The 24,460-nt window shown below is 57.4% G+C and overlaps 2 protein-coding genes across 5 annotated transcripts in view; both read right to left on the reverse strand.

The window, feature by feature from the left end:
- NUMA1 (nuclear mitotic apparatus protein 1) overlaps positions 1–24,460 on the reverse strand; it is a 40,166-nt gene that overhangs the window by 4,404 nt on the left and 11,302 nt on the right. Inside the window, exons 1-15 of one of the 4 annotated variants that reach the window (XM_083884615.1) lie at positions 16,520–16,610; positions 13,830–13,902; positions 12,811–12,899; positions 11,019–11,098; positions 10,224–10,306; positions 10,054–10,134; positions 9,686–9,770; positions 9,158–9,284; positions 7,503–7,657; positions 7,040–7,157; positions 5,490–5,607; positions 5,009–5,149; positions 4,557–4,679; positions 1,403–3,508; positions 666–707 (exon numbers count right to left, since the gene is read on the reverse strand). In XM_083884615.1, the coding sequence (XP_083740741.1) occupies positions 666–707; positions 1,403–3,508; positions 4,557–4,679; positions 5,009–5,149; positions 5,490–5,607; positions 7,040–7,157; positions 7,503–7,657; positions 9,158–9,284; positions 9,686–9,770; positions 10,054–10,134; positions 10,224–10,306; positions 11,019–11,098; positions 12,811–12,899; positions 13,830–13,871 (3,390 nt within the window). In that variant the 5' untranslated portion in view covers positions 13,872–13,902; positions 16,520–16,610. Of the gene's footprint in view, positions 1–665; positions 708–1,402; positions 3,509–4,556; positions 4,680–5,008; positions 5,150–5,489; positions 5,608–7,039; positions 7,158–7,502; positions 7,658–9,157; positions 9,285–9,685; positions 9,771–10,053; positions 10,135–10,223; positions 10,307–11,018; positions 11,099–12,810; positions 12,900–13,829; positions 13,903–15,605; positions 15,755–16,519; positions 16,611–24,460 lie in introns of those variants that run through there. The other 3 variants (XM_083884614.1, XM_083884616.1, XM_083884613.1) reach the window with 3 other exon arrangements.
- On the reverse strand, positions 18,388–22,649 carry LOC310923425 (ragulator complex protein LAMTOR1-like). The gene is made up of 5 exons (XM_083884626.1): positions 22,564–22,649; positions 20,987–21,132; positions 19,902–19,979; positions 19,318–19,444; positions 18,388–19,027 (listed from the first exon to the last, which is right to left on the reverse strand). Exons 1-5 carry the CDS (start codon positions 22,603–22,605, stop codon positions 18,935–18,937), a joined length of 486 nt encoding a protein of 161 aa, XP_083740752.1. The 5' UTR covers positions 22,606–22,649; the 3' UTR covers positions 18,388–18,934.

The following is a 24,460-nucleotide window of genomic DNA, read 5'->3' on the forward strand; positions in this document are numbered from 1 at the left end:
TTTCCAGTGCCCCAGGGCTTGCAACCTGGAGTCCCACAAGTCATCCAGCACTCCTGACACAGGTAGATGGCTGCTGCAAGTTCCGGCCTGGCCAGGCTCTCCCTGCTCCAGTGGATGCTTGAAGAGCTCCCAGCCCCCTGTCATAGCCACAAGGCCTCTGCAGAGTCCTGGGCAGCTCTGACTGGGACTGGACAGGGAAATGGGGCTTTTCCTGTATTTCTTCCCAAGTGCTAACTCCTACCACATCTGAGATCTGTGCTGCTCTAGCCACATCTGGATCACGCTGTCTGAGTGCAGCTGCTCCTACCAGTTGTGCCAAGAGCTGGGCCTTGGTTAAAGGTGGGAGGGGAAGCCATCAGAGCACTGACAGTCCCACACTGAGGAGCTCGGGATGCTCCTGGCAGCCACTTGCTGCGTGTGCTGCCATGGGGCAGGTGAGAAGTCGTGCCAAATTGTGGGCACCAATGTGAGGGGGCAGGTGGCACAATGGGACCTCAATTGCTACCCCCTGGAGGTGAAGGTGCCCAGAGACCTGGAGCCAAGTGCCCCATGGCTGGGTCCATACTGGGAACAGTTCACAGGAGAAGAGGGTGGCTCCAGTGCGAAGTGGCAAACAGGGAGGGCTGTGCACTGTCACTGAGCAGCCAACACTTGGTGTGTGTTACCTGCTTAGTTTGGTCCTTCTGGATTATCTCCAGCTGCTCCACCTGCAAGCACAAAAGGTAGAGGTGAGTACACAGCTGGCACACAGGCTGTTTTTCACAGAATCATGGAATCATTTAGGTTGGAAAAACCCACTGAGACTGATTCCAACCTTTCCCGCAGCACTGCCAAGACCACCACTAATCCATGCCCCCAGGTGCCACATCCACATGTCTGTTAAATCCCTCCAGGGACAGGGACTCTACCACTGCCCTGGGCAGACTGTGCCTTGGCTGGACAACCCTTTCAGGGAAGGCATTTTTTCCTAATATCCAACCTAAGCCCACCCAGGCAAAACTTGAAACCATTTCCTATTGTCATGTCACAAATTAACTGGGAGAACAAGTTACCTGGCAGACCTCCATCTGGCTGCACCCTCTTTTCAGGGAGCTGTTTCAGCCTTTCAGGGGAGAGAGGGTCCCCCCCAAGCCTCCTTTCTCCAGCACAGCCCCCCGTAATTCCCTCAGTTCCTGCTCATTGGACTGGTGCTCCAGATCATTCCCCAATTTTGCTGCCCTTCTCTAGAAACACTCCATCACCTCAATGTGACAGTCCCTTTCACACTTGAGAATGTGTCCCACACCCCCAGTCCCTGTACTGAGCAGGACATGGATTCAGGGGTGTGCAGAAGGCTGAACACACCCCTTTTCCAGGAGGGCTCCCCCACCCACAGCCCTCCTGCAGGGAGTGGAACCCCCACCTGAGTTGTCAGTCTCTGCTTCGCTTCCAGGAGTTTCTTCCTCTCTTCCAGGGCTGCCGCTTTGCTGCTCTCATACTCCTTTCTCAGGTCCTCCAGCTTCTGCACCGCCTCCTTGGCCTCCTGCCTGCTGCTGCTCACCAGCTTCTCCGACGCCGCCCGCAGCTGCTCCAGCTCCTGCAGGTGCCGCTCCCTGGCCTGGCCCAGCTCCGCCTCCAGCTGCTGCTGCCCTTGGCTGCGGCTCTTGCTGAGGCCCTGGTTCTCCTTGGCCAGCCGAGCGTTGGCCTGTTGCAGCCCCGCCAGCTGCGTCCCCGCCTCCGCCGCCTGGGCCTGCAGCCGCTGCAGGGCCCGGTCCTGCTCCGCCAGCCGCTCCCGCAGCGCCGGCGCCTCGGCCGCCTCCAGCCTGGCCTGCGCCAGCTCGGCCTGCAGCGCGGACACGGCTTTTGCCCTCTGCTCCAGCTCCTGGCGGTGCTGGCTTTCCAGGGAGGCGCGCTCGGCCCGAGCGCCGTCCAGCTCCTGCTGCAGGGCGGCCACGAGCTGCTCCTTCTGCAGGCACTTGTCCTGGCAGACCTTCGCCTCCTGCCGCAGCTCGTCCTCCCGCTCGCTCTGGCTGTGCCGGTCCCTCTTCAGGGCCTCGATGGTCATCCGCTGCTTCTCCATCTCCTCCTGGCACCGCTGCACCTCCACCTTCATCAGCGAGCACCTCTCGGCCGCTCGGGAGGCTGCGGTGGCCATCTCTGTCTGCAGCACCCGCAGCCTCTCCTCCAGCTTCTTGCTCTTCTCCGACTCGGCCAGGATCAGGCGTTTCAGCTCCTTGCTCTCCCCTTCCTTCTCCATCACCTGGCGGCGGAGGATGGCCAGGTCCTGCTCCAGGCTGCCGATCAGGCCGTTCTTCCTCTCCATCTCCTGGACACACTGGGACACTTGCTCCTTCCAGCTCTCCTTCTCCTGCACGGCAGAGCGGAGGGACACCAGCTCCTTCTCCGCAATCCGCAGCTGATCCGCGGTGCCTTCCAACTCCTTGGATTTGAGCTTCTCCTGGGAGAGCTGCTGGGAAACTCCCTCCAGTGCCTCAGCAGCCCTCTGGGCCTCCGCCTCCAGCTTGGCCACGCGCTGGGCTGCCGCTTGCTCTGCCACAGCCATCTTCTCCTGCAGGGCGGAAATCTCGGCCCTCAGCTTCTGCTCCTCGCTCTCCTTCTCCTTTGCCCATGCCTGAGTGCTGGACAGGTCAGCCTGGAGGCGGGCCAGCTGCTCTGCCTGGGCCTCCAGCACAGCCACCTTCTCCTGCTCAGCCTGCAGCTGCTGGCAGGCCCGGCTGTGCTCCCGGCTCAGTGCCTGCATTTCCTCCTTCAGCCGCCTGCACTCTTCGTCCTCCCCTCGGGCAGCAGGAGAGGCTCCCACGGGCTGCTCCCGGCTCTCCTCCAGCACCTGGCGTGTGGCCAGCTCCTCACCCTGCTCCGGCCGAGCTGCCTCTCGGTCCTGAATTAGCTGCTGTCTCTCTGCCTCCAGCTCAGCGATCCTGGCCAGGTTGCCCTCCAGGCACTCAGCTGCCCGTCTCTTCTCATCCTCCAATATACCCTCAGTGTTCCGCAGGGATTCCTCCAGGAAGAGCAGCTGCTCCTGCAGGCGGCTGTTCTCCCGGGCCAGCTTCTCCCTCTCGGCCAGCCTCTGCTGGCTCTCCTTTAGCCTGCCCTCCAGCTCCTGCAGCTGGGCTTTCAGCGCCTCTGCTGCCACTCCCTGCTGCCGTTGGACACCCAGCTCCAGGATCTGGGCTTCCAGTTCGCCGACCTTGCGGTTCAGTGCAGCCTTCTCCTCATCCAGGGCCTGCAGCTGGCTGCTCAGGGCTGCGTTGGCCTGCTGGAGCTGCTGCAGGGCAGAGTCCCTTTCCCGCAGGGTCTGCTCATGCTGGACACTGAGGGCAGCCAGCTGTTCAGCCTGGCGCTCAGCAGCCTGTGCCTGCAGGTCTTGCTTCAGCTTCTCTTGGGCCTGGTGGCTCTCAGAGAGGGAGTTCTGGAGGCTGGTGACAAGGCTGTTCAGCTGCTGCTTTTCCTCCTCCAGCTGCACTCCTTTGGCTGTGAGGCTGGACACCTCCTGCTTCAGCTCCTCCAGCTGGCAAAGAGAAGAGCAGGGAGACTGTATTGGGTCTGAGTGAGACAGAGAGAGAGTGCTGCTCAGCAGTAGCCAAAACTACTGCTGTGTCACCAACACCTTTCCAGCTACCCATGCAAAGCACAGCACTCTGAAAGCTTCTAAGGGAAAATGAACTCTCAACATTTCCCCTCACTCTGCCCCAGCAAGGATCTGGGAGTGGGCAAGATCCTGGGAGCAGACACAATGAGGCCAAGTGAACCAAATTAACCAAAAGCATAGTCCGCACCATATGATATCAGCTCAGATGTAAAAGCTAAGGGATGTAGGAGGAACGGGGGGCATTCACTGTTTTAGTGTTTGCCTTCTGGAGCAACCACTCCACGTGCTGAAGCCCTGCTTCCCAGAAAGTATCTAAACATCACTTGCTGATGGGAAGTCAAGATTACCTTTTCTCTTTGCTTATGCACACAAACTTTCACTTTTCCTTTTTTGCTTTAGTAAATTCCCTTATCCCAACCTACTAGCACTTTTCCATCTTGTTTTTCTCTCCCCTGTCCTGCTGGGAAGGGGAGTGATAGTGGGGCTTAGAGGGTACCTGATGCCAAGCCAAGATCAGACTACTACAAGACAAAATGTGCACCCCCTCAGTGTTCCTCAAGCTGTAGCCAACATGCTCACCAAAGCCCCACGTGCTGCATCCCACTGGGAGCTTCCCAGTGCCTGCCTTGCCCCCCATCACACCCCCAGTGCACCTTGCTTTCCCATCAGCCTTGTGCCACTCTGCTGCCTTGGACCAAACACCTTCTCACCAGGCAGGAGATGCTCCCTTCAGAACCAATTCATGTTGTGGGAGGCTGGGGAAGCCACCAGCTCCCTGGGAGCAGTATTTGCAAATTCAGCCCAAAAGGGGCTCTCCCAGAGTCCTCAGTCCCACATCTCCTATCCAGCAGCAGAGAGCAGCAGGCTCTGCCCCACATGGCTTTGGCATGCATCTCCTGGCACCTGCTGCTCTCTCCAACTGCATGAGTTTACCATCCAAGCCCTTGTTGCAGGAGCCCCAATGTACCTTCAAAATGTCCCCCATGACTTCTCCCTTCTCCTGGGTGCTGCTCTCCTCCAGCTTGGCCAGCTGCTCCTCCAGCATAGAAATCTTTCCCTGTAGAATCTCAATTTTCTCTTCTGAGCATTTCTGGGGACAGAAATGGGACTGAGCATGGTGCAAGACAAAAGCCAACAACCAAGGAGAGGAACAGTCACCCACTCAGTACTGACACCATGCTTTTCCAGCAGCTTTGTCTCTCCCCACTGCGAGGACAGCAGCCTGTCCTACCACAGGGAACCCTTCCTAGGAACAGGGAGAGGCTTCCCACAAGAGCTGACAGTTCACACCTCCTCCCCGTGTGCTGGCACAGATGGGCAGGAGGCTCCTGGCTGCAGCACCCTGCTTGCCCCCCTGCTTGGCATGTCCCCAGCTGGGGGGCTACAGGGGGGCACCCACCACTCCCCAGGCCCCCTCACCTTATCCTGCAGGGCAGCATGCAGCTCCTTCTCCAGCTGTTGCTGCTTTTCCTGCGACTGTGCCATGGCACTGTTGTGCTCCTCCGAGAGCTCGTTCAGGGCTCGCTGCAGCTGGACCATATTGCTGGCAATCTCCCGCAGCTGCCAAGGGAAAATCCATCCAGTCCAGAAGAGAGTCAGTGTGCCTTCGCTGCCCAAAGTTCTGCCTACTCCCCATTCCCAAGAGCTGCAGCACACATGGCCATCCTGGGTTCTGGGTGCTCACCACATGCAGGCAGCTCCACCCAGTCCCCATTCCCCCATCACAGTTCCGATTTGGATCAGGATCCAGAGCCCAAGGCAGGCTTGGCCGCTGGGTCAAAGATCACATTAGTGGAACCATAAACATCCCAGCATCCGGCACTGCCATCAGTTCCCCCCCCCGGGTTCCATCACAACCAACCAGGCTATGGAGACATGGAGAGGACACTGCACCCCATACCTTGAAGGAAAGATCCCCATTCTCCTCGGAGAGCTGGTTGATTTTTCGGTCCATCTGGGCTTTTTCAGTCCTCAGGTCCTGGCACTGCCTGAAGGCCTCGTGCAGGCGCCCCACCAGGCTGTGGGAAAGGAGGTGGTGAAGGAGGGGCTGCATACTGGCAGCTGGCAAGGATATCACCAGGGATCAGTGCTGCTGGATATTGCCAAGGAAACTAAAGGTTCCAAGGGACCTCCATGCCTTGCTGTGACTCTACCATCAAGCCAGCACTAGAACTGGGCCCCAACAGGTGGCAAAGCAGAGTAGAGATAAACAATGTTTGTGCTTTGCAGAAGCCCAACTGCTCCAAACTGAGAGCAGAGGCAGCTGTGGGACTCAACCACCCCCCTGCAAAGGGAAATAAGTGAGGACAGGACAAAAAAGACATGGCACTTCCAGTGGAGGTTGGGCAGCCTTCCTGAGTAAACAATGGCACAGGGACAGAGGACACAGTGTGACTGGTGATTTCAAGTGTGTGATGAAGCCCAGTACATGAGATCAAAGAAAAGGCCTGGGAAAGGGGCTGGAGTCAGGAATTCCAGGATCACCCTGAAAGCTCCCCCTTTTCCAGGCCAGGTGGGACCCACATGAACAGTACACCCTTTTCATATAACAGGAATAGCTGCTCCCATGCAGGATTTGGGTCAAGAGTGGGCTGTTAGAACAGGCTGCATGGTTTGGGACTGGATCCCTGCCCACTGCAATAAAAATGGGATGCAGGCCATACCTGCCCTGAGGGCACAGGCAGCATGATGGTGGCACAGCCATGTCCTGGGCTGATCCCAAAGCGTGGGCAGCAAGGGAGGAGGAGATTCTGCTCTGCTCTGGTGGGACCTCACCTGCAGAGCTGCCTCCAGCTCTGGGGACCCCAGTATCACAAGGATGTGGAAGTGCTGGAGCAAGTCCAGAGGAGATGCTCCAAGGGCTGCTGGAGCCACTCTGCTCTGAAGATAGGCTGGGAGAAACCTGGGGGTGTTCAGCCTGGAGTAGAGAGGGCTCCAGGGACACCTTAGAGCACCTTCCAATACCTAAAGAGGCTCCAAGACAGCTGGGGAGAGACTTTGGACAAGAGTCTGGAGCGACAGGACAAGAGGGAATGGCCTCCCACTGACAGAGGACAGGGTTAGATCAGATATTGGGCAGAAATTCTTCCTTGAGAGGGTGGTGAGGCCCTGGCACAAGCTGTCTAGAGAAGCTCTGGCTGCCCCATCCCTAGAAGTGTTCAAGGCCAGGTTGGACGGGGCTGGGAGCAACCCGGTCTAGTGGAAGGCGTCCCTGCCCACGGCAGAGCATTCCAGCTGAATGAGCTTTAAGGTCCCTTCCAACCCAGAGACTTTGTTGATTCTGTGCCTGCTGTCTCCTCCCCAGGGCACAGTGGCACAGGAACAAGAAGAAGGTTTGCTTTCTCCTGTTTCATGCACTGCCAGGGAAGAGACAGACAACACAGGGTCTGGGGATGTGGGAGTGACAAGGTCCCACCTAGGAGGAAGGAGTGGGTGTTCCTGGAGGATTACCTCTCATTCTTCTCCCTCAGCTCCTCTATTTCTCTGGGCTCCAGCTGATCTTCAGCTTGCTTCTCATTGAGCTTTGCCAAGCGATCCATCCGCTGCTGCATCGTGGTGATCTGAGCATCTGGGGAGGGGGGCAAGAAAGGACCCGTTATCAACTTTTCTCACCTGAAGCCCCCACAAGAGCATTTCTGCACAGAAACCCTCTGCAGCAGGAGATCAAAGAGCCAGGCTACCAGCACTGCTGCTCAGCAGAGGTGTTGCTTCAGTCATGGCTTTTGCTGCCCAGGATGTTTAAGGGAACACAAGACGGAAGAAGGAAGCTGGAGTCGCACTTGCGGCCTGGCAGGAGGGACCACGCATGAGCAGAGTTGTGGTGGGGTCACAACAGAGAAGTCAGAGAAACAAGGGGAGATCTCTGCCCCACTGACCCCTCCCTGCACCCCAGGACATCCTGCTAGTGACTGACCCTTCTCCATGACGAGCTTCTGACTCTGTGCCACCTCCACCTCCAGCTCTTCCCGGTTCTCTCTCTCAAAAGCCAGCTGCTCCTTCAGCCGCCGCAGCTGGAACTGGGGGGTCTGCATGATGTCCCCCATGGGCGAGGACGGAGTACTGGGCAGGCTGCAGGGAGACACACACACACCTGGATTATCCAGAGCCAGCAGGCCCCACTCAGCCAGACCCACTCTGCTCCCCCATCTCTGGGGCAGGTTCTCCTGCCTGCCTCCCCGAGGAACTGCAGCCTCAAAAATCTAGGAATAAAACAACACACACATGAGATAATTACAATAAAGGAGGTAATATAAAAGCTGGTCTTTAGTTGGAGGCCTCCAAGGGGCAAATATAGAAAAATGCCCTCAGATGCCTCCAATTAAAGACTAGCTTTTATATTGTCGTCTATATGAAAATTGTTTTCTAGGTGTGTTGTTTTGTTCCTAGATTTTAAAGGCATCAGTTCCTCCCCCTGCTGGTTCAACCCTCTTCTGAAGCCTCTCTTTTGCTAGTTCCTTATGGGAAAGTGTCTTGGGAGGGCGGCACATCCTTGGTTCCCAAAAGAACCAAGATTAGGATAGGGATTTTGGAATGTGTTTTGTCTTTCTATCAGGGTAGGAAAAATACTGGAGACAGATAGGAACTATATAACTATACAGTAACAGTCTGGAGAGCTATGGATATATATGAAGAAAAAAAGAAAAACTTATTTTGGTCTACAGAAATAAGTTTGATGCCACATCACTTGAGCAGAAAGGCCATGCTCCTCCTCTTGCCTGACTAACGCTAACCTCTAAGTGCTGGGCAAAAACCACCACCAGCATGCCCAGGTGGCCAAGGACATCCCCACTTGTGTCACCCACAGTGTGACCCTACAGGGTTGAAGCAGTGACCAACCCCCTGTGCTGGGCACTGGTGAGACACCTCCAATCCTAGGTTTAGTCCTGGACCCCTCACAAGAAAGACATGGAGGTGCTGGAGTGTGTCCAGAGAAGGGAAACAGAGGTGGGGAAAGGTCTGGAGCATGAGTCTGATGAGGAGCAGCTGAGGGAACTGGGGGCAGGGGGCTCAGACTGGAAAAAAGGAGGCTCAGGGGCACCTTCTCAATCTCTACAACTCCCTGAAAGGAGGATAGGACCAGTTGAGTGTTGGTCTCTGTCCCCACGTAACAAGGGATAGGACAAGAGGAAATGGTCTCAGGTTGTGCCAGGAGACGTTAAGGCTGGATATTGGGAAAATTCCTTCTCTGAAAGGGTTGTCCAGCCATGGCATAGGCTACCCATTGCACTGGTGGAGTTCCCATGTTTGAAGGGATTTAAAAAAAACATGCAGATGTGACACATGAAGACATGATTTAGTGGTGGCTTTGGCAGTGCCGGGGCCACAGCTGGACTTTATGGTCTGAGAGGGCTTTTCCAACCTGAATGATTCCATGATTCTAAAAGGAGCTAGAGCTCAAGCTCACCCCCACCATCCATCCCCACATCATGCCTGAGCAATGTACAGCAGGACAGCATCAAGGCAGAAGAGGGCACTCCAGGGAGTCAGCCTGGCTACATCTGCAGGTCCCAAAAGCTGCCCTACCCACTCCCCTCTTTTCTCATTTTCCCTGGCAGCCAGGGCACGTACCTGGTGCTGGGGAAGGAGGCGATCCTCTGCAGCTCCAGGAAACGCACCTCTTGCTTGTGCAGGAGAGAGAGCAGTGAGGAATGCTCCTCAGAGCTGCTGCTGGATGCACTGGGCAAGGATGGCTCTGCTGGAAATAAAAAGGACGAAGAAGGACGTGATCTTTAATATCTAAGAGGCTGGGCAGCTGAAATCTCAGGGGTACAGGAACCACAGATTCCAGCAGGGATGGAACAGCCCTACTAAGGAAGCCATACACCTGCCTTACATCCCCCCATCCCTCATGCACCACAGTCCTTCCCCAGCAGCTCTGCTCCCAACAAAACTGCCAGCATCCCACCTGCTCCACTCCTCCAGGGAAAGGCTGAGGTACTGCTGAGTAGGAAGAGCCAGCAGCTCTAAGGCAGCCTTACTCTTGGAGTTTACAGGGCACAGTTTTGTAGCTGAGGGCATTCAGGGGGCACAGCTGCCTTTATGGCTGGGCATCTACAGCAGCACAAATGGGACACAAAGTCAGAGCCCAGCACATACCTTTCCCCTGCAGAAATGGCTCCAGATTCTCATTCAGGCACTCCTCATTATCCAGCACAAACTTGAGGATGGATGCCAATTCAACCTGTGTTGGAGGAGCTGCAGAGTTAGTGGCTCTGCTGCAGGTCACAGGCAGTAGCACAGCAGGCATGGGGCAGTGGACAGCTCCCTGCCTCCCTGTGCTGCTGCTGCCCACACTTGCCACCACAAACTTTTGATAGCCCAAAACCCCCAGGAGCACCACAGTGCCCACTCCACACTGTCTTTAAATGGGACTCAGGAGGGCAAGTCTCAGAGCACCTCCCATCAAAGGCACTGCTGCTTCCCCCTGCACCCCAGATCCAAAGGAGGAACCCCAAAGGGATTACCTGGGTCTTGTAGTCAAATTCATTGCAGTCCCCAGGATTCTTGGAACTCACAGAGGTGTGATACAGGAGCAGCACGGCCACCTGCAGCAAGGCAGGAAAACCATCACTAACCCCAGGCCAGTCACAAGCACATTGGTGCTGCCTGGGAGTAAAACATGCCATGCAGTTACCTTGGCCAGTGCCAGCTCCTCTCCATCCAGGAGCTTCTGTGCAGAGACCAGGTTTTCTGCAGCCAATTTGTGCCTGCAGTGCTCTGCAACATGAAACAGAATTCCCCATCACACAGGAGCCACTGGGCACGCTGCCTCCCCTGAGGTGACACTCATGGCCAGGAGGGCACTGTAATGCATCCCCAGGGAGAAGGGACATGGGGCAGGGTGGGCTCCAGAGCTGAGATCCCAGTGCTCAGCCTTGGCCTTTAAATCTGACCAACTTTTATTCCTCTCCCTGGAACCCCACCCAAAATCCCAGCCTCTCCACCTTGGCAACTCCCCTCCAACCTCAGCCCAAACAGAGAGTTCCATCTCTGGAGGATGGGATATGGTGTCTTCCCTCCAAGAAAGGCCAAACTAGAGTGGGAGATACTTCACATTTCCCCTCCCAGGATTTCTGTCTGGGTAAAGGTTTTCCACTGGGATTTAAAGAGCTTGAGTCCAGGTACACAACCAGGAAAGCTGCTCCAAGGCAGCATCACCAGAGCAGTCACTGCCACCCTGCCCTTCACACCCCAGATCTCCTTTGCTCTGAACCCAGGCTCTGGCAGGGATTTCCATCTGCAAGTTTCCCATCAGGAAGCTTTCCCTTCCACAGGCTGCTGTGGGAAAGCTGCTGGCAGGGGGTGGGGGTGTAGGGGGGGGGATCACTTTCTGGAGGGGGAAGCTGCAGACAGGAGATCAGACTCCCCCAGAGGTCAGGGGCACTGAGCAGGGGCAGTGGCTTTCCCCAGCACCCGCGGAGGGTCTTACTCTGCAGGAAGCCATGGATGAAGGTGATCCTCTCTGGCAGCGGCTGCTCCAGCACAGACTCCCCCTCCTTGCTCCCGTGGCTGGAAGAGTGCAGGGTTTGCGTTAACTCTTTCTGGATGGATTAGCCCAAGGCTGAGTTTGGTGCAGCAGCAGTGTTCTCTGAGCCAGGGGCTGGCTCTGGGGCACTGCTCTGCCTTCCACCCCCACACCACGGTCAGCAGAGCTAGGGCCAACCCACCATGCACGGGAGTGGAATCCCCCGGAATCTCCCTGCTGGGAGAGCAGCTGGAGCTGGGAAGCCAACACCTCCCCGGCACTGCTTCCTTCTCTCCTGCCAGCCTCGGCATCCAGCACAGCACAGGGAGCTTGTGATGGCCCCACGGGCTGGGAAGCACTACAGGAGCCAGTCCACGCATGGAGCCTTGGGCTTTTCTGGCTGGATTTTGGAGAGGCTGAAGCTCCCTCCTGCACTTATTTGTGACCACACTCTTCCTGAGTAGCCACCAGTTCATGGAATATCCTGAGCTGGAAGGGACCCACAAGGGTCACTGAACCCACCTGCAGCTCAGAAACAGCATGCCCAAAAAACCCACAGCAACCATGCCTGATGAGCACTGCTTCAGTACTGTCTCCCACTCCCAAGGTGCCACAAACAGGAACCTGGCCTGGAACAGGGGCTGCCATGACGATTTGCTCCTCCTCACGGACTTCCCCCAGTGCCACTGGGAGCTCCTCAGATCAGCTGGCTGCTGTGGCAACTGCCCTGCCTCCATCCCACTCGATCAAGCAATGGCCAGACCTCTGTAGAGAGCACAGGCCACCGGGATCCCCACTAATCCCAGCTAGAGCACAGGCCCAGGAGATTATCCACGTCTGACTAAATATATCTGTGCTGCAGGCAGCTCCTTCCTCCCCACCCACTGCAGGCAGATCCCTGCTCCAGGCAGGCTCTCCCTACCCTGCACAGGAGGTAATCATGGCAGACAGGCTCCCAGAGAGCCTCCCACCGGAAGGGTTTCAAAGCAATGTGTGGAAGCCTCACACCCTCTCAAGTTGTTTTGCCAGCTCCTTAACCACCAGGCTTCACCCCACCTCTGATGCCCATTATGGCCTGTACATTTTAGTTGTCCCTTGCTCCCAGGCAACAAACACAATTCCTGAAGGAGGTATTCCTCCCACCCTGCCCAGTCACCTCAGGTCCCAGGACAGAGCAAACAGGCTCATTCCTGACCACACAATAGTCAGCAGCAGCCTGACATCCCCAGGCAACAGAAGCACTTTGTGAGACAGAAACTGTCATTCTTCACGCTGCTTTCCAGATACAAGGCTTCCTCAGGATCCCAAGGCTGCCAGTCAGGAAACTTTGCTGGGCTGTTCCCTCACCAGATCAGCATTAACAGAAATTAAGAATCTGTGCAGCTGCAGGAACCCCTGTGCCCCTGGAAGCAACATCCAGGTCTTTTCTTCAGTGCCAGGAGCAAACCCAGATGTTAAGTGCCAAATGTGATAACAAGTCCCAAATGACAGGAACTCTGACCTGGGAAACATTCCCTGGGAAGCTCAGTGGGACCCAACAGCTCTGCACACACATCCCAGCTGTGCAGTGGCACAGAGGAGATGGAGATCCCAGCATCTTGTATGTCAGAGGAAGAATAAACACCCCCAGACCCCCACTCCCACCCTGCCCAAGGAGAGACTGGCCCCTGAGCTCCTGGGGGCTGAGGCCATGGCTCCAGGAGCAGCCCAGACCCAGCTGTGTGGTTTCAATGTGCACAAGGCTCCCCATACTCACGTTTTGTTGATAATTCTGATGAAGACACTACAGTCCTGGAGCTGAGACAGATCATTGAGGGGATCAGGACAAACCTTTGTGCTGTTCACCTAGAAATGGGGTGGCACAGTCAGAAGGCAGAAATCAAGACAACGCTGGGCTGTGCCACCCACCAGCTCCAGTCCTGGCAGGGGACAGCAAGACTGGTCTGGCTGTGAAAGTCAATCTACCCCTTCAAACCACCCCTGCCAAGGGAACAGATGAACATGATCCCCACAGCTCCACATCTGGGAGTCTGGCACAGCTCCCATTTATCATACTGATGGAGCCCCTCTTCTCTGGAAAGCCTGAGACACATGGAGGTCTTCAGCCTGCAGAAAACAAGGCTCCAGGGAGACCTTAGGGCTCCTGCCAGTGCCTAAAGGGGCTCCAAAAGAGCTGGAGAGGGATTTTGGAAAAAGGCCTGGAGTAACACGACAAGAGGGAATGGCCTCCCACTGACAGAGGGCAGGGTTGGATGGGATCTTGGGAAGAAATTCTTCCCTGTGACATTGTCCAGAGAAGCTGTGGCTGCCCTATCCCTGGAAGTGTTCAAGGCTAGGCTGGATGTGGTTTGGAGTAACCTGGTCTAGTGGGAGGTCTCCCTGCCCATGGCAGGGCATTCCAGTTGAATGAGCTTGAAAGTCCCTTCGAAGCCAAACCATTCTAGGAGTTTTTGCTTGAACACAGCACTGCTTTGTGAGACAGATCCAACAACCCCTTCACAGTACACCTGCCACCTGCTTCAGGCTCAGCTCTATGTCCCAGACAGTTTCCATAACCAGACCAAGCCAGTCCAGCATTTCTGGTTACTCAACAGGAAGGATGAGCAAGGCTTCTCCTGCAAACACCCACCTGCCCAGAACAGTAGGAACTGGGCCACCCTACAACCTGCCCCAGCCACAAGCCCTCCTGTGACAAGCCCCACCATTGTGCCTGGAAGCTGCCAGTGGTGGCAGCAGCACATTCCACCTGTGCACTGACAGAGAGGGAGGACTTACCCAAGCAAGGAGAGCAGCAGCTCTTGCGCTGTGAAGAGACATGGTGGCCAGCCTGTCAGGTCACTGCCCAGACCTAAAAACACCAACAAAGGTGGGGGGCAATAAGAAAGGGAAAGTGCAGTAATTATGTTACTAAGTGTCTTGCACCCAGCATCAGGCATTTGTGCCCACCAAGGGACGAGGTGTCCCTACATCTGGCCAGCTGTGTGGGAGCAGCCAGCAGCTTTCTGCTTCCCCACAGGCAGAGAGTGTGGAGCAATGCTCAGCTGCAGCCAGGTCCACTCCCACAGGTTAGGATCCTGACAAGGGGCAATGGAAAACTGCTGCTCGGGCTCCTCATTCTCCTGCTGTGCCTTCTTGCCTCCCTCTCACCTCCAAATGTCACTAGAGTTTCTTGCCTGGCAAGGCAGTGGCTGAGCCATTGAAGCGCTGCCAGCTCCCCTTCCCACTGCTGCCGGTAAAGGAACCACCAGCTGGGGGCACAGGGAGCTCGCCGGGCACGGCTGCATTGGGTGGGAGCAGGGATGAGCTGCCCTGACAGGATCTGGGATCGCTGCCAGGTCGCCTTCACAGCGACCTTTGCCTCCACGCTGGCTGCCCCCGCTGCCACCCTGGCAGCCTTCCAGGGGCAGGCACTGCCGGTAGCCAAAAAGTCACCCAGATGATGAGGGGGCTCCTCACCCTGTATCACACCCGGACACCCTCACCACGATGGGCCAGGAGCCTGATCAGGATCTGCAGCCGCTCAGCGCAGAACAGCCAGCCCGTCATGGTGGCTTCAGGAACTACACAGCTCCCACTACCGTCAGTCCAGCCGGGAAGCCTGGCATCCTCGGCAGGAGAGGTCCTCCCTCCTCTTTGGCTAAAACTCAGCTCCCCATAGCTGGGTCACTCAGCAACTACTGTCCCTCCACCCGCTGGCACAGCCACCACCTCTCCCTACAAATCCACCCAAAGGCACCGGGCAAAGCACGGGATGCAGACCCTCACAGAAAACAGTGTGCCACCAGCGTCGAGCTGCGTTTGACCAGAACCAGTCGGCAAACACACTCTGGTGCCTGCTGTGAGATCCGGACGGGCAGGGCTGACCCGCTCCCGCCGCGGTCACAGCCTGCCGTGTGTGTCACTGCCGACAGCGGCCACCCGGAGCATCCGAGACAACGCCACGACCCGCCGTGAGGACGTGCCATTCGTGATGGCAGGCGGGAAGTGCCTGCGGAGCCCGCCAGGGGCCCTGAGCGCCTTCCAGCCTCGTCCCCAAAGGCAGCAGCTGCCGGGGGGCGGCGGGCACCGGGCTGCGAGCCCCGGAGCCGGCGGCACAGCGGCGGCGGCATTGTCCTTCCCCGCTCTGCCCGCGCCGCTCCGGTCACAGCGCGGCGTTACGCAAGCCCGCGCTCCGCCGCTCCCGAGGCGCCGGGGGGACGCGCCCGCGGGCCCGGGGCTGTCCCGGGCTGTCCTGGGCTGTCCCGGGCCGGGGTTCTGGCTGCGGGAAGCGCCCGGGCGGGCTGAGCCATCCAGGGCAGCCCTGCGCCCGGCCGGGCCCGCGGGGGGAGAGCGGCCGCCGGCCCGAGCGCCCGGATGTGCCGAGCCCGGCGCGGCCCCGGGACCCGCAGCACGGCGGGGGCTCTCCGGGCGCCGGGCCGGGAGCCCAAAGCTGCGGCGGAGCCGGGCCGAGTGAGCCCCGCCGCCCCCGCCTCCCTCCCCCTCCTCCGCGCCGGCCCCCGGGAAAACAAAACAAAACAAGGAAGAGGCGCAAAGTCTTTGTTGGGGCCTTACCGGGGCCTGACCGCCCTCGTCGGCGCGCTGGAGTTAATCCGCCATGAGCCCCGCAGGCCGGAGAGGGCCGGGGAGCGGCGGCCGCGCACAAAAGAAAAGTTGTGGAGCTTCTCCTCGGCGGGGCGGGCAGGCGGCGGTTCCCCTTCCTGGCCCGGGGCCACCCCACGTCACCGCGCCGAGGCCGCGCTCGTTAAAGGCGCACAAACCTCCGGCCTCGCCGCGGGGAGGGGACTCGCCCGGGCCCGGGCCTGAGTGCGGGACCCGCTGAAGCCCCCGGCCCCGACCCGCCCCCGGCCCCGACCCAGCCCAGCAAAGGCCGGGGCTCCGCAGGGAATGGCCCCCGGTGCCGCGTCCCCCTCCGGCCTGGCTGGGGTCACATCCCGGCCGAGCCCTGACAAACTGCCCCGATCCGCGCTCACCCCGCGGCCGCGGATCCACCGGGAACCGACCGGACCTGCGGGTCCCCGGCGGGACCAAGGGGGGTGCCGGGCCCCTCGCTGCCGTCCGGGAGAGCCCCGGGAGTCCTCCCCGCCGCCTCTGGGCCGCCCGAGGCCGCTCAGGGCCGCAGGAGGGGCTCCCCGAGCGCGGCCGGCAAAGGCCACACGGAGAAGGGTCTCTCCAAGCGGCGCTGGGGCAGCAGAGGAGCGCGCCGGGAGCGCGGCCGCCCAACGCCGCTGCCGAGGGCTCCGGCTGTGCCCAGCCCCGGGAAACGGAGAGAACCACAGGCCCGAGACACGCTCCGGGCGGGAGCCCCGGCCTTAGGGAAGGGGCCGCCGGGCTCGGCCCCAGGCGGAGGCGCTGCCACAGCCGGGCCCGGCGGCCCGAGGGTTCCGCGCTCGCCCGCCCGTGGCACAGCCCCGCTCTGCGGCCCCGGCACCGCCAGGGGAACCGCCCCGCCTCAGCTCTCCCCGTACCGTGACCGTGGCCGGGAATCGCCTCCGTCTTCGGCGTCACCGGGGCCGCCGGGGCTCCGCTCGGACCGATCTCCCCGCAGCAGCCCCGAGCCGCCCGTGCGCGGGCCCCGCCGCTCTCATTCGAACGGCAGCGCCGCCCCCGCTCCTGCCCATTGGGCACCGCCGGCCGCGGGCGGCAGCGGGTGCGGCGCTCACCTTGGACTGCAGGGGGCGCTCCCCGGGCACCGGGACACTGGCGGGGCCGTGGGCTGCTCTGGGACACGTGCCATGGGCCGAGCGAGGGAAGCCCCAGGGCTGAGGGCAGCCGTGGTGTTGAGGGAAGCCCTGGGGTTGAGGGGGTTATAGGGCTGCCTGAGGCCGAGGGGAACACAGGCAGGGGCCTCCCATGAAGGTACAGTGACACATAGGACCACGGGAATGTGGGTCTCAGGCCCCCACTCAGAGGTGAAGACACACGATGGGGGGTTATGTCACAGGTGCAGGGGGTTGTGTAGGGCCACATGCAGGGCATGGAGTACCTGAAGCCTGCAGTGAGTCAGGGCACATGTGGGGGATTCTGGTGGTGTGTCACATGCAGACACCTCGCTCTGCCCTGCAGTGCCAGCTGGGGAGGGGTCCTCGCTACCCCCCAAACCTGTCCTGACCTACCAGTGAGTGCCGCCTCATCTCACCTGGGGAGTCCTGAGCTTGTCCCCATGGCCACAGTCCTATTTCATCCTGTAGAGGCCCACAGAAGTTTAGACATGGAATGGATTTTGGTGGCACATGCCCAGGCTCCACCAAGACCTGAGAAATCCTTGTTAGGCCTTGGTCTCCACAAACAGCACCTGGGCTAAGCCTCTCTTGAGCTAATTGGATATCATCTGTTCCAAGGAACTAACAAATGTTTATCAAGCATCTGCTTTTCAATGAACACACTTGGAAACTTTTTCTTGCCTGAGTAACAACCCACATGGAATAGTATTTTTGTTGCTGAACCTTGAACCAACTAAAATTTTAGCCAGGACGGAAAATTATTATGACTAAAGCCCACTTTCTTGCAAACTTCTAGACACCAATCCAAAGTGAGACCCTTTGAGCTCTCACTTAGAAGGGGCTAAATGCATACTGAAGCCCACTCTCTAATGACCCTATAAACTGCAGTCCAAAGTCTTACTGAGCATTCTACTTCCAGAACATAAGAAAGCTAATATATATGTCTCAAACATAGATAATGGGATGGCTGAGGAGTCAACCAAGGATTCTTGGTAATAAACAAGAACTGCTGATATTAACATGCCATGAGAAAAAATGAGATGTGGCTGAAGAAGGAAGGCAAGGTGAGATAGGGCAGCACTGAAAAATATCTTTCTTGTAGTTCCTGCTAGTAAGCACAAGACAGTACAGCATAAGCACAGGACTGAGTGGCAGGAAGTGGGCATTGAATATAGGGTGGGATTAAGACCACTAAAAACCCCAAAACCCCTCTGGCCCATTTCCAGGAAGACCTCAAAGAAAAGACTGTGCATGACAACTAATATGCATTGAAATTGAGCAATCCATCTTCAGGATGGGTAAACGTATCCATAAGAAGGTACCCTGCAATTTCCATGCCGCGTGTGTAATTTACTAATAAAACTTGCTGATTATTTGCAAACTCCCTGATTTTTGACATTCCTTTCAACCATGCGCATTCATGAATCTTAGCTGCTTCCTTCCCCTTAAAGGTGGGTCATCATACATTCCCTGTCCCCTTGTCCTCTTGGCCCTGTGGGACATGATCAAAGAGGTGACAAGGGACAGACAGATGTGTGTGCCCCCCCACCACCAGGGCATGGCTCCCCCATCACGTCCATGCTGTGTCTGACAGAGAACAGTGGAGACAGGCACTGGATGAACATGGCTTTATCTACTGTGGCAAAAAATAATAGTTATTAAAAAAAAAAAAAAAAAAAAACAAACCAAAACAAAACAAAACAAAACAAAAACACAGAAACAAAACAATAAAGGTCTAACCATGTCAAAAGGAGAAGGGATGGTGTCGGAGCCACCAGGCCCCACGCAGAGCATCACACCTGCCTGGCCCCAGCCCACCTGTCCTGGTGACCTGGCACACGGTGCTGACCCACTCCAGGGCCTCCTGGCACCGGCTCTTCCCTTTGTGCTCATCCCTGTGCAAGGCAGTGTCCAGCTGACACGGCCTCCTCCCCACACACACACCCCCACCCACCCAGGAGGAGGAGAAAGCCTCAAGCAGTCAGTGCACGTGGCCTCGACGTGCCCATGATGGGGCCTTGGCATTCAGTAGGAAACAGGGAATCTGTCCAAGTCCTGTGGCAGCAGCAGCATGGGGAGGAAAGGGATATACAGAGAAAAAAATTGGGCAAAAAACCAAAAACAACCCAAAGCTGTGGAACAGCGGTGGTGGGGGCAGATTCAGGGGATGCCAAACTGTACAACCAGTTCTTCTTTGGCGTCGACACGGATCTGTGAGAGCGCACTGAAGGCGTAGGCAGCTATCCGGGACACCTGCGGGCACGAGGACAGGGCTGTGTCACCTGTGGCTACTGAAACTCACCCTTATCCCAAAGAAACTGTCACGGGTGGTTAGACCCCAGTCCTAAAGAGCCCCTAAACCTCTCCTGGGCTTCACCCCCACCTCCAACAAGGCCTAAAACCTGACCTAGGCTTTGCCCCCAGCTCTAAAAAGTCGTGTCAGGGCTCTGGGCAAGCCAGGAGGGCATCACTGCTCCTCCAGGATCAGGATGTGTCTCTGGGCAGCATCTCAGGGGCTCAGGGCTCAGCCCAGCCCTGCTCACCTGCTGCAGGTCTGCGAAGGGGACGGGGTCGCTGGCGAGCACTTGGTGCGGTTGGTTCGTCAGGGACGGCAGCAGGGGGAGCTTCTTCCAGTGCGTCAGGTTGCTGCTGAGCATGGCCAGGCGTGTGCTGCCAGGGGAGAGCAGCCAACATCAGGGCCATGCCAAGACATGGCAACACCCAGAGGATGGGTGCTGCACCCCCAGGCACTGGCACCCCCAGGGGAGAAAGGGGGAGCACTGCTGCTGCACTCACAGCATCCAGCCCTCTGCACTCCCTGCAGCAGAGGACCAGAGAGCCTCCAGCTCTCCCACAGAGGCAGCCCTCAAGCAGGAGCAGTCACATCCAGCCCCCCACCATCTGCCCCAAGGGCTGGCTGAACACAGGAGCCCTTTGTCCTGGCCTCTGCTGCCTGCACTGCCAAGGCCCTTCCCTGTGCAGGCTGCACCCTCACCCTGCTCTCTGAGACCCAGCAGCCCTTCTACATGCTGAGTTCACTCCCCAGGCCACACCCCTGGGACCTGCCAAGGGACACACACGGCTGGGAAGGGACTGTGGGCACCCCAGGGAGAGGTGCAGGTCTCACCTGTATTGCCTGGCCCTGTCCATGTACTCGTGCTGCTCCATGCCCTGGGAATCCGCTGCTGACACGTCGATGATGTTGCTGCAGAGACACAAGACAGTGGCTCCCACTGGAGGTTCCCTGCTCCCCCTGAGTTCCCTCCCCCTCTCAGGGCATGCTCTGACCACAGCAGAAAAAATCCAGCACCCGCCAGCAGCCTAAAACAAACATCTCAAACCCAAAGTGGCCCCATGAATGCTGCCAGCTGGACACAAGTGTGCCAGGCTGGAGTGGCTGCTCGCCAGAAAGGAAATGCCAGGGACTGTTTGCCCACAGCTGCCCTGGGGCAGAGGCAGGCAGAGGCTGCAGGAAGCTGGGGCTAGTCTGGGCTCCGGGGAGCTTGGCATGCAGCCACTTGAGGAAAAAAGGAAACACTGGGAGGACAATGTGCTTGGCAGATGTGCTGAGAGCCCCAGTACTGGGCCCTGGGCTCACAGAGGACCCGGGCACTTGCCCAGGGCGCTGCCACAGCCCCACTGTGTGCACCCCACAGCAAAGCAGGGCTCAGAGCTGCTGTGGCCCTGCATGTCGGACACACACCAGTGGCCACCGGCTCCCCAGTGCCAGGCAGGAGAGCAAAGGGGGCTATGAGCATCCCAAAGCCCTCCCAGCCAGGCTGGACATAGCCCTCACCCCACATTGCTCCTGGGAATTTCAGGAAAAGCCTCCTCAGAAGGGAATCCAGTTCTGCTGCCTCCCTGCCACACTCTCCACATCCCCATGGACTCACTTTCTTCTCCAAACCCTGTGCCTGTTTCCAGCCCAGTAGCCAAGGGGTTACCTCACATCTGGGCTCCTGTCCCTGTGTCCCTGTGGGGCTCAAAGCTGACGAGGGGCTGTCTGAGGGCAGAGGGACAAGGGCAAGGGCTCTGCCACAGCCCCCCTTGCCCTGAGCACACAAGGCTGACCACCAGGGCCCACAGGCAGGCAGCCCACCCTGAGTGCCACATCCTGGTCACCGCTGGTCCCCACGGCTGCTGCCGGCCCCAGGGGCACGGCCTGAGGCTCACATGGCTGTTCTGGCCCCAGGGGCACAGCCTGAGGCTTACATGGCTGTTTTGGCCAGGATGGAGGACAGCATGGCCTGCTCATCCGTGCGTGCCGACGGCAGATTGTGGTAGCTCTGCTCCGCTCCGTTCAGCACCTTGCTGGGGGGGCTGGCTGTCGGCTCCAGCAGCCGCTTCGTCTCCTCCTCCTGAGGGAAAGGCAAGAGCAGAATCAGCCCTGGGCCCCACACCAGCTCCCTAAACCCCACGGGAGGATGGGAGTCTCACCCTTCCCTCACTGCCAGGAAGCTCCCTGGGCATCCCAGTGTAACCCAAAACAGCCTCGGCTCAACCAGGCCCCTCTTTACCCAATTCTTCTGCCTTTTCCCAGCTGAAGGCCCCACCCACAAAGGCAGCAAGGGGTGGGGGGCTCCCGGAGTCACAGGGCACGTTCCCCCACTCACTCCAGGAGCTGCAGAGCTGCAGCTCAGCCCTTGATCCTCTGGCTTGTCTGAATGTTGCTGCAGGGGCTGTGAGAAGAGCCCAGCAGGGAAATCATGGGCACAAACACCCAAGAGAACACGACCACAGAATCAGTAAAATGGGAAAGGCCCTCAGAGCCCAACTGTTCTCCCAGCACTGCCCACCACCAAACCATGTCCCCAAGTGCCAAGTCTACACGGCTTTTAAATCCCTCCAGGGATGGCGACTCCAGCCCTGCTCTGGGCAACCTGTGACAGGCCTGTACAACACTCCTGAGAAATCTTCCCAAATATCTAACCTAAACCCTCCACGGCACAACCAGAGGCCCTTTCCTCCCGTCCTGGTGCTCGTTCTCTGGGAGCAGAGCCAGATCCCCACCTGGCTCCTCCTCCTGTCAGGGAGTTGTGGAGAGTGAGCAGCTCATCCCTGAGCCTCCTTTTCTGCAGGCCGAGAGCCCTTGGCTTCCTCAGCTGCTCCTGGTGCTCCGGCCCCTTCTCCAGCCCCGTTCCCTTCTCTGGACACGCTCAACCCCTTCCATGTCTGTCCTGTCCTGAAACCACGCTCAGCCCGGGGCCCACAGTGAGCCGGGAGTGTCTCCGCTCCTCCACACCCGCCTCGGTGGATCTCCAGCCCCTCCCGGCCAGAGCTCCCTCTCCCCTCCCTCCTGCTGCAGAACGTGTGTGTGCTGCCATCCCCAGCCCGGGCCCTGCTCTTTCCCCTCTCCCCACAGGAGCGGGTTCGGGCTGTCCCAGCCGAGCTCCCGCCGCCCCCGCGGGTTCAGTTTGGCGGGACGGGTGAGGCCCCGGCTCTGGCCCGGCCCCGGAGCGCGGGACGGTCCCGCCGGCCCGGGAAGGGAAACTGGAGCTGCTCCCGCCGGTGCCGCCCGAGGCCTGGGCCTCACACCTGCCCCGGGACGGGGAAGGCCCGGCCCGACCCCCGAGTGTCCCCCGCCTGCAGCCCCCCCGGCACCGGGGGACACTCGATACCCGCGGGGAACGAGCGACACGGAGGCGGCGAGGGGTGGGAGCAGCAGCTCCGGGAGCGGGAAGCGCCGGGGCCCGTCCCCGGGCGGTCCCGGGGGAGGCGGGACTGGGCCGAGCGTCCCTCCCGGCGCCGCCCCCGCCGCGGGCCCCGCGTCCCCCCTGCGCCGGGCCCACCTGGTCGGAGGCCTCGGCCTCGCTGCTGTAGCAGCAGCCCATGGCGAGCGCGGCCCCGGCTCGGGCCCGCCGCGCGCTCACGTGATCGCCGGGGGTCACCCACACCCCGCTGGTCACGTGACCCGCGGGGACACAAACGCAGACGCGCGCGCGCACACGCGCAGGGCCGCGCCCGCCGCCGGGGGCGCGCGCGACGGTGTCACGTGGGAGGGGACGGCGCTGGTCACGCGGCCCTGCGCGCGCGTTCACGTGCCTGCCCCCAGTGCCCCGCCCCCTCCCCCCAGAGCTCCCAGTGTTCCCTGCGCGCTCCCGCTCCCAGACCGCCCCCGCCCAGGGCTCCTGGGGCTTGTTCCCAGTGCCCCCATATGTTCCCAGGACTTCCAGTGCTCAGAATATAAAGTGGGGCAAGGAAGAGGAAGGGGAGGATGTGCGGAGTGATGGTGTTTGTCAAGCCATCTAATCAAGTACTGCGAACCCTAACCTATTTTTATTTGCAATTTTAGAAGAAATCCACAGCTTTTATAAACTATTTTCCACTGAAATATCAAGAAAAGAACCATCTAATAATTCCAAAAGATGTTTTTCTATTGTGTCAGTTGAGTAAAATTGGAATAACTTGCCCAAACATCCATATCACAACTTATTATAAAAGCTAAGTCCCAAATATTTTCCTTTTCAGGAAGAGAATTTACACTTCAAAATTCAAACGTTTTATAAATTATTATCATAGATTTTGCAAAAAAAATCTTTATTTGTTACCCTAAACCATAAAATTATTAAATTAATCTTTGAAATTATTTTAAGAACCTTAAAAAAAAAAAAAAAAAAAAAAAAACCAAAACCCTAAAGAGTTTTTTTTACAGATAACTCAGAAAAATCTCAGAACTCTGTAATCATATAGCAAAATCCAGACACCAAAAAATGGAAATGAGATTTTAAGAAAGTCTAAAAATCTCACTCAAATTATGAAGCATGTTTTTTTTTCCTAAGTTCATATTTCCTTTTAACAAATTCTTTTTATATTACAGGTTTACTAGAAAAAGCAAAAGGACCTCTGCTCAAAGAAAAATTTCTAGTGACCAATGAAAAAAATAATCTTTTTTTCTTTCTTCACAACAGCAACTTTACTTCTTCACACATATTACATCACACATTAAATTAAACAGGCTTAAATAAGCCATGAGTTCTTTCATCAAATACACCAGCACTTGAAAAAATGTTTCACATATCTCAAAATCAAGCTAAAGCAATAATACAATCATATCCAGAGTGCCAAAAGCCGCAGACTATACCATGAAAACAGGGGTTAAACCTCTGAAGTTAAAAGCAGACAAATGTCACACAGTACTAATCATTTAAAGAATTCAAACACATATTCTTTCTATCCACACATTTTAGAGCAATTAAAGGTGCATAAAAGCACATAAAAGAAAAAAAAATGAATAAAAGATTTCTTGCAAGATTTCTCAATCCTAAACATACAGTTCTCAAAAATTACACCATTTTTTCAAGGTATGAGACATTAAATTTACCACACATATAACTAATTAATCCAAAAGCCAGTCTATTGTAGAAAAAGCACACAGATAACTGAAAACACTCTTTGAAAGATAGAAATAGGGGAGTATGTAGAGGTGTTATCTACTGTAGAAATGTCGCTATTGTATTAGGGGCGGTTGAAATAAGACTCCAAAGACTCCAAACTCTTCTCAATTGCAAAATCAATGCCTTTATTAACAGCACATGCTTTCATAGACAGTTCCGAGAGAACCAAGATATGATTGGTCCTCAAACCAACGCATCACCATCATTGGCTGCTCAGGAACAAAACCCTCCATAAACATCTTGCAAGTAAACAGAAAGTTGGATGTAGCAGGTGCAGAGATGGTTTATAATT

This window comes from Zosterops lateralis (assembly GCF_965231275.1).
Source record: "Zosterops lateralis genome assembly, chromosome: 2".
Taxonomy (NCBI): domain Eukaryota; kingdom Metazoa; phylum Chordata; class Aves; order Passeriformes; family Zosteropidae; genus Zosterops; species Zosterops lateralis.

Coding starts and splice junctions, on each gene's coding strand:
- LOC310923425 (XM_083884626.1), bottom strand. CDS start 22,605: ATGGGCTGCTGCTACAGCAGCGAGGCCGAGGCCTCCGACCAG. Junction 21,133..22,563: donor AGGCCGAGGCCTCCGACCAG/GTGGGCCCGGCG, acceptor CCTTTCCCTCAG/GAGGAGGAGACGAAGCGGCT. Junction 19,445..19,901: donor GACAGGGCCAGGCAATACAG/GTGAGACCTGCA, acceptor CTCCCCTGGCAG/CACACGCCTGGCCATGCTCA.